The sequence below is a fragment of the Phaseolus vulgaris genome, chromosome 2 (genome assembly GCF_000499845.2).
Source record: "Phaseolus vulgaris cultivar G19833 chromosome 2, P. vulgaris v2.0, whole genome shotgun sequence".
NCBI classification, from domain to species: Eukaryota; Viridiplantae; Streptophyta; class Magnoliopsida; order Fabales; family Fabaceae; genus Phaseolus; species Phaseolus vulgaris.
Window position 1 is genome coordinate 46,485,309 of NC_023758.2, and position 9,135 is coordinate 46,494,443.

The following is a 9,135-nucleotide window of genomic DNA, read 5'->3' on the forward strand; positions in this document are numbered from 1 at the left end:
TGTAAAACCGTGCGTCCCACGGACCTACCTCTGTTCTTTTTCTTATATATATATATAAATTATATAAAAAAATTCTGTCTTATAACTTACCTTTTTTGTTTTATTTATTTATTTTTACCAGCAAACGGTGTGATTTATCTTGGTACACGAGTTTGCAGGTAAAAACAAACCGCCATTGCTCATGCATCCATTTGCGGGTCTACACCGTCCAATTTTGTCTTTACCTTCATTTTTATAACATTATTTATTTACAAAGGATTAACACTTTATAGCATGTAATAGATTATAGATTTTTTTAATATTATGATAAACCAATAAATAAAATGTAGAGTGCAAGCCCATCAAATTTACCCCTAATCTTTAAATTTTGTTAAAGCAATAGTGTTTATCAGAGGAAGTAACGAATGAAAATAGGAGAAATTCATCAATAAGAAAACTAAACTCAATGTCTTAAAATTTTATTTGAGTTATTTTTTGAGTCAGTAACATATATTTTATTATTTTTATCCTTGATATTTTAATTAAAATTCTCTTTTATGGCATCTTACCAATTAAAATTCCCTCCTTATAAGAATGAATATGGCAAGTAACGCCGACACCTAACATAAACTGTGCATCGGAAACTATAGTACATGTGCTCAGGAAATTTTTTACTGTTTTTTTAGTGTTTGCCTGAGTGAAATTAATGCCATCACCTACACACTTCACCGGAAATTCAAACCCTGCAAACCACTTTCTTACCAGACAAATTTGCTACGGATATTTTCATTCATAACTTCAGAAATCAAGGCTACGTATTTTTGGTTATTTTGTGCAGATATGGACCATCCACATAGCAGCAGAGGATTAGAACATATGATTTCATATATTACATTTTTTTTTCTACATTGTAGTTTCTCAAATTCTGAAAGTGAACTCTTTATTTTTTTTGTTCTTCCCATGCTAAAAGCAATCAAAAGAAAAAGACCGGTTCTTTTGCCACTCTCTAACTAAAAAGCCAAATCAAACACACTGTTCAACTTCTTTTCCGTTTTATTTTCCGGTTTTGCCGAATTAAGAAGGCTCGTTACCCAGCTTCCCAAGAAAAGCAAAAGAAAAGAAAATAAAATCAGATGGTATCTTCAAGATTACATGTGAAATGGGAAGATGAAAAGGTAGAAAATCATTTCTTCTATCTTGATAATTTTATACACTTTATAAATTTGAAATGTTGTGAACTAAAATTTAATCCTAGTGTGAAATTAAAGAAATATTTAGAGTTTTTGAAAGAGTTTCGTGGACATGGAAATGCGGTTTGGGGTCTGAGTAAGGAAACCGATCAGGTGCAGTTGTGTGTTTTTTTTTTTTTTTTAAATTCTGACAGAAACAGAGAGGAGCAAGTGGGAAGATGCTGAATACTTTTTTTTGATGGCAGTGCTATTAACCGCATGAAAAGCAGAAAGGGATATAAGCTAAGCCTGGTCGTGGACAAAATTGTAGATAATCTTCACTTTTCAAATTGTTTTCTTTCTACACAAAATTATACTTTTACAGCATAAAACCCAGCTCTGTTTCACTCCAATCGAGACATGTCGGTCCTATTAGCCTTTCCCTTTCCTCTGTTTTTAGCTTTTACTTTTTTTTTAAAATAAATGGTCAAAAAAACATTTATATTTGTTCATAATATTACTCATGATCATAAAGCTTGCTAGTTTTGAATGCGGTTTCAAGAAGTGAGATATAGAAAATGATTTTTGGTTATGTGAGTGAGTGTGTGTATGGTAAGAGTGGGGTAATGAGAAATAAAGATGAGATTGAAGGATGTGGAATTGCAATGCATGCGTGTATTGCGTGAAGGAGTTGGTTTATAGGGCATAGAAAAGTGAGTGTCGGGTAGATGAAGAGTTGCATTGGAGATTTGAAAAGGGCCTGGCCCACTGGCCCACAATCTGGCAGAGAGTGGGATATTAGGGAAGCCCAGTAGGGTTTTGGGTCACAGTAGTGTGTACATTTATAGCCGTAGCAATTAGGTATGTGCCTTGGCGTTCTGCATGTTTGCATTTATCACCATCATCGTATCATACACCTACCATTAATGCTATACTCTTTCCAACCATACTTCCTTTAACACACCCAAACCACAAAACTTCATTTATTTGCCTTTCGGAAAATGCCAAAATATCTTCCACCTAACACTTTTTCATACTAATTCAATTTAAACAAAAAAATACTTTTCTGTTTCATCATAACTACAACAAAACGGAAGTATGACCAAGGAAATTCAAAGCAAAATTGCTTTCATTTTTAAACATGCAATCCTTTTGACTTTGATTTAATATATGTTGTTACATTTTTAAACCAACATTTTATTTGATGGAATATTTTGGAAAAGTAAATCTAACGAACTTTAAGGAGATAATAGATGTGAGTATATCATGAGTAAATTCCATAATCATTTTAAATTTTTTGGAGATTCATCTAAAAAAAAGTGAAAAAATAGACCCTTTGCTCATGAATTTAATTAAAAGTAAAAGAACATTTTTAATAAAAAAAAAATTAATGTAAATTTGTAGAGTTTTATATTTTAGTTTTGGATATTTTATTTAAGCGATTTGCGAGCGAGTAAGTTACATGTTTTTATTACATCATTTGAAGGCGGGTGTGGATGGATGAGCGTTAGACATTGTTTTTGCTTATTCTCTCCATTGTTCTAATTTGGAAAGATGTATAGGAAAATCGATTTTGTCATACATAAAATGTTTAGAATTTTCTTTAGAGATTTTGTACTAAAGGAATAATTGATTATTGTTTAGCTGTTGGTCATGAAAATCAATTTTAAAAACTTTGTATTCAAGGGATAATCGAAATAATCGATTATTGTTTAGTAGTTGGTTATGAAAATCAATTCTCATATTTATCAAATCGATTTTACAACTATGTTTAAATATTATATTATTTTTAAAATATATTAATGACTCATACTATTAATTATTTTTATTACTACATACAATATACAAAATTAATATATTAAATACTACATAAATTTATGTAACAAAAATATTTAATTATACTATTATCAATAACATATTATAAATAATAAAAACAATAAAATAAAATTATAATATGAATAAAACATAGTTATATAAAATAACAAATTTATATAATAAATAATTAATTTCATAAATTTAATATATTTAATAATATTATTTAAATTTAATACAAAATTATTTTATATTATATTTTTTAACTTTTCATTAAAAAATATTGACAATTATAGGTATTGTATATTACTAAATTTTAATTAACTCAATTTCTTTTAAAAAAATATCACAATTAATTATTTAAATATATTTTAATAATAAAAATAAATTTATAAACTTATATTTTACATTTTTAAAATAATTTTTAATTTTTTTTTTAAATAGTCACATTATATACAAACACAAATTCAATCTAACATCCTCAAATAATGAAAAAAAAAATCTTTTATTCGGCATTCATCATGTATTAAAATAATCTTTTAATAAAAATAAAAGTTGAAAATAATCATTTCAAAGTGATATTACTTGTATCTTAAACCCATGCTTTACTTTTCAATTTATAATTCAAAAGAATATAGTAGTACCATTCAACGACAAACCATAAATAAATATTAAAATTACACACATTATTTATCATCAACGCAACATTTTTTCATCAAATTATAAAAATCGAATATACAAATAAAAGTTGTTTAAGTTGTGAGTTAAATGAAGCCAGGTAAAAAGTTTTTAATTGAAGCATATTCAGATTTTGAAGAGCTGTGTAGTGTAGAATGGGAGCTTTTACTAACGTCCCAGTACATAAGCAGGGTTAAAGCTTAAAATAATCTAAAGTAATAAATCCTTTACATGAATAATATGCAGAAGGTGAAAAAAGTAGCATCGAAGGAGATATACATAAAGAAATGGTAACAGTAATATGAATGAATTAACTAAGTTTGAAGTAACTTATAGTGAAAGCGATGAATGAAGTTAATTAGAGGATTTGGGTTGATCAGCAACAACGATATGAAGCTTTACACCATTTTCGCAATGCTTGCCAATAGAAGAGAAGAAATAATTGTCACCAGGCTTATCCAGAACAACAGGGGAATTGCCGTTGATGAAGGAGCGGATAATTCTCATGGTTGCGCAATTCTCGTAATCTTCCTTATCTACCATAACCACCGTGTTCAAACCTGGATGGTACTGGAAAACTGCATTTCATAATATTTTCAATTTTCAGTTATAACTAACTTTTTTCTGTTATAACTAACTTTCACAGATAAATACTTTACTTACGAAGTTCATCACCAACGACGAAGGTTTTGTTCTTGGCCCAATCATCGAAGAAGCCTGTTTGGCTGGGGATGTTCCAACCCAATTTGTCTCCAACAACATAAACATTTTTGCAGCTCACAGATACCAATAGCATCGACCCAATGGTCCCAAACATCAACAAACCAAGCTGCATTTTCACGCTCATTTTCTTTTCCAATTTCTGTGATGATGATATTTTATCAAATTCTCCACCTCCTCAACTTATTATGGAGCTCTTTTTTCTTGACCAAGTCAAAATTATTGAAAAAAAATAACGACTCGTTTTTTCTACTCTACAAACAAGGGTGCTACCCTCCAATTAAAGGGATGGGAGTGTTTTCAGTGTTACCCAAACACACAACAACCGCTATATTATATTATCAGATATTTTCACCACACTTTTTGTTATTTATAAATCACTTCCATTTTTTACTAATTTTAGTTCAGAAAATAAATTCAATCATTTAAATAAAGTGAGCGAAATTGCAATGCTTATATAAATTTATAATTATTTGCAATAGTTTAACCGGGTGAACCACACTCACGTTTTATTTTTCGTTTATGTAAATATTTAGTGTAATAATTTATTTTAATGTTTTTGGCCGTCAGATAACGAATCTACGTTTTATTATAAATGGATTAGAGATATCAAATTATAATATGAAGTAGAGTTAAAGTTGATTTTTTTTTATATGAAATTTAAAGGTTATTTTACAAAAGAGTATCGTAACTTATTTTAACATTTTTTGGATTGATGAATTCTATCATTTTTATACTTAAAAGTTTCACAAATTGCATATTAAAATACAACAATTTACAATTGTAATTTGGTTAATATTGTTGGAATCTCACATCAACTAGAGCCTTTCATTGTATATAAATGGATGCAAACTTCACCCATGAACCGGTTTTATGAGGTTGAGTTAGGTTTAAAGTTTACTTCGTAATAAATATACGTACTTTTATAGATAAAATGGACTTAATAGTACATGAAATTGGTTGTATAATTGTTGAGGTGTCGACTGTTTGATTACTTCTTTGTTCTTTAATATTCTAAGACTATTTTATTGATTTGTTGGCATTTAGTTAGAGTTGACTTGTAAAAGGTATTCCGACCATCAAGTAAGTCTTAAGTATTCAAAGTGTATATTAAGAACTGATTCAAAGTGTACCTAACACTTTGTAAAAAAATTATTTATAGTGTTTAATCATGCGCGTTATGATGATGGATTGAATCTATTAAATTTCACCGTTAACTTATTTCTATGGAGGTTCTCTGATTTCTTAGAATGTTACTCAAATTTGGTGGGATATACTCCTCAGAAAGTCTCTTCAATGGGTGCTATTTAATATAGTTGCTTTAAATGTCTATTCAACCATTCGGTCAGTCACCAAAACCAAATGACATAACTGACTCGTCGGTACAATACAATTTTAAATTTATTCTATTTTAACAAAATATTATTATTTTTTTCAATTATAATTTAGCTATTCGATTGTATTATACACTCTGCTGTATAACTTATATTAAGGAAATAATAATTATAAAATTATATGCAATTATCAATTATTGTATGCAATATTTGACGATATTGTACCCAATTATATGCAATTAATTTAATAATTATAGAATCTCATGATTAGTATCCTACCTAATTAGATTGTAATTTGGGAGAGAAAATATCCCTATATATTTCCTATACATGAATGATGTAATATACACATAAGAGAATAAGAAACATCTATTTTTCTTACCAATTTTTATCATTTTCTTATATGTATCAGAGAGCACCGATCTTGGTGTCCTGACAGCCTCTCCATTTTTATTCTCTACACAAAAAATCATGTATGGCAAAGAAGGCACAATAACGAGTCCGATAGAAACCTCGTACAACGCTTCAGTGCCGAGCAAATTCAGCAATTGGCAAGGGCTATTTACTCGCTCAACAATAACGGTAAAAGTGACACGTTGGTTAGCTCTGCAGGTCTGCTTGCCCATAACTCCTCTTCTAATTCTGCTTTTACGAAACCATGGATTTTGGATAGCGGAGCAACCCATCACATTGCATCTGATTCACAATTTTTCACACACACTTCATCATCATTTATTTCAAATGTTAATCTGTCCACAGGCTCAACTGCGCCCATTTCATCTACAGGCACAATTAAATCTCATGTCCATTAGTAAGATAACCAGTTCACTAAATTGTTGTGTCGTTTTTACTCCACATGGTTGCGTTTTACAGGACTTGGCTACGGGGAGGATGATTGGCTCGGGTAAACAACACGCAGGCTTATACTACATGTCCCCTCTTCCAAACCAAGCCCACACATCTCAAATATCGACCGACCCTTTTGATTTATGTGGATGATATTCTTCTGACAGGAAATGATTTGACAGAAAGAAATTCAGCGTGTTAAAGATTGTTTATTACAACAATTTCGCATTAAAGATCTTTGGAGACCTAAAATATTTTCTAGGGATTGAATTTTTCCGTTCCAAAGCTGGTATTTACATGTCCCAAAGAAAATATGCGCTTGATATTTTGCAGGATACGGGACCCACAGGTGCTCGTCCAGACAAATTTCCAATGGAACAATACCTAAAACTCACACCAGACGATGGAGAGTTATTAAATGATCTAGTTAAATACAGGCGACTCGTGGGACGACTGATATACTTCACGGTTACTCGGCCTGACATAGCATTTTCAGTTCAGACCTTAAGTCAATATATACAGGATCCACGGAAGCCGCAATTCGAGTCCTAAAGTATCACCAGGACAATGATTGCTATTGTCATCCGAAAACTCGGAGATCAGTATCTGGATATTGCATTTTTCTGGTTCCTCTATTATTTCATGGAAGTCAAAAAAACAGACAAACAGATCATGAGCGTAAGCAGAATACCGCGCAATGACCAATACTTGTTTGGAGATAATTTGGTTGCGATATCTGTTGCAGGATTTAAAGGTGTCATGTACTTGCCAGCTCAACTTTTCTGTGACAATCAAGCGGCATTACATATAGCAGCAAACCCATTATTTATTTCATGAACGCACAAAACACATTGAGATAGACTGCCACATTGTGCGAGAAAAATTACAAGCTGGGATAATCAGTCTTTATATGTACCGACACAGTATCAGCTCGCAGATATTTTTACTAAGGCATTGAGCAAATAACGATTTTTGACGCTACGTTGGGTTGAGGGAGTATTAAGGAAATAATAAATAATTATAAAATTATATACCATTATTGTATGCAATATTTGACTAACCAATTATATGCAATTAATTTAATAATTATAGAATCTCGTGATTAGTATCCTACCTAATTAGATTGTAATGTGGGAGAGAAACTCCTATATATTTCCTATACATGAGTGATGTAATATACACTCATCTCTTTTTCTTAACATTTTTTATCATTTTCTTATAACTTATTTAAAGGGATATATACTTTTTTTTTCCCTTAAAATATGTCATATTTTAATTCATTTTAAAATATATTTCTTAATAACATTGAATAACTACTAAAGTTATTCCAATCTCTTCAACTTTTTATACCATATACACCTAATTTTTAATATTTCATCATTCAAGTTTTACTTAAAATGACTGTTTCAATCTTCAAAGATCACATATTAAATAATAAATATTTAAAAGTAGTCACCAATCATGATGAGAATAACCGTAGTTAGATTATTTTGATATAAGAGAGGCTAAAAGTAATTTCAGCATATTATTATCTAGGAAGGAAAAATGTACTGTGTAATTAAATTTTTAATTAAAATTGTAAAGCAATACTTTCTTCTTAATTACAGATTCTACTTTCTTTCCACGTTTTATTTCAAAATTTTGTACCTATAAAAAAACAAAAACAAATTGTTTTTATTTTATTAAAAACCTTTGAAAACAGAAATAGAAAGAACATTATTTTCAGAAACTAAGAGTGGTAAGAAACCGCCGGAGCACAGAGGAGCATTATTCACATAGCCGTGGTTTGTTAAAAATACCAATTGCCGCCTTAGAAAAACGTTGCCTTTTCCATTACCAAGAAAACAACATTTCTCGCGAACAAGAACTAGGGTTTTACTTTCACATTCACTTTTCCCTAAAACCCTAATTGAAAACCGAAGATGGAAGAAAGCGGAGCGAAAGCGGTGTGTGCAGAGGAAGCTCTCTCTCTTCTCAATTGCGTCACTCAATCTCCCTACGATGAAACCAAATGCCTTCGCCTTTTGCATTCCTTGCGCGACTGCGTCCTCGCCAAGGTACTCTTTCTCAATCAAATAGCTAACTGTTTAACTAATGAATCCAATTTCCTCTAATCGTTCTTTTATATCCATTCTTTCGATGATATCTGAACGGATTATTGATTATGGCCATGAAGTAAATTGTACTCGTTTGGCATGTAGACAACACTTTTTCAAGGATTTGCTGAATTTGTGTTTTTTAATCATTCCTTTTTTCTATTTCTTCCTTTCTCGTTTGAATTTTAATTCTTCTTCTTTGATAAACCTTGTAATTGTCAATTTGCGGGTTTTATTTTTTCATTAGTGGAAAAATTAAGAGTTAATGTTTGTTTGGTACACATACATCACCAATCATGCATGTGATGAAATATCAACTAATGATTTTCTTATTAATAACTGAAACTACTTATTTTACTCTTCCATTAGAATGTGAAGTAAGTTCTTATGACATTTTTATTGGAGTTGCACTTGATGAGAATATGTATTCTGTGGATTCAGCATAATTACTCTCTTCGGAGTTGTCTCTTTATGGCACTGCCTTTATGTTCCAAACTCGAT

At 30.4% G+C, this 9,135-nt stretch overlaps 1 protein-coding gene across 1 annotated transcript; it reads right to left on the reverse strand.

Moving 5' to 3' along the window:
• Window positions 1-3,992: 3,992 nt before the first annotated feature.
• Window positions 3,993-4,473, reverse strand: LOC137809540 (stellacyanin-like). Its single transcript, XM_068610648.1, has 2 exons — window positions 4,302-4,473; window positions 3,993-4,216 (listed from the first exon to the last, which is right to left on the reverse strand). The coding sequence occupies exons 1-2, from the start codon at window positions 4,471-4,473 to the stop codon at window positions 3,993-3,995; spliced, it is 396 nt and encodes a 131-aa protein (XP_068466749.1).
• Window positions 4,474-9,135: the final 4,662 nt, after the last annotated feature.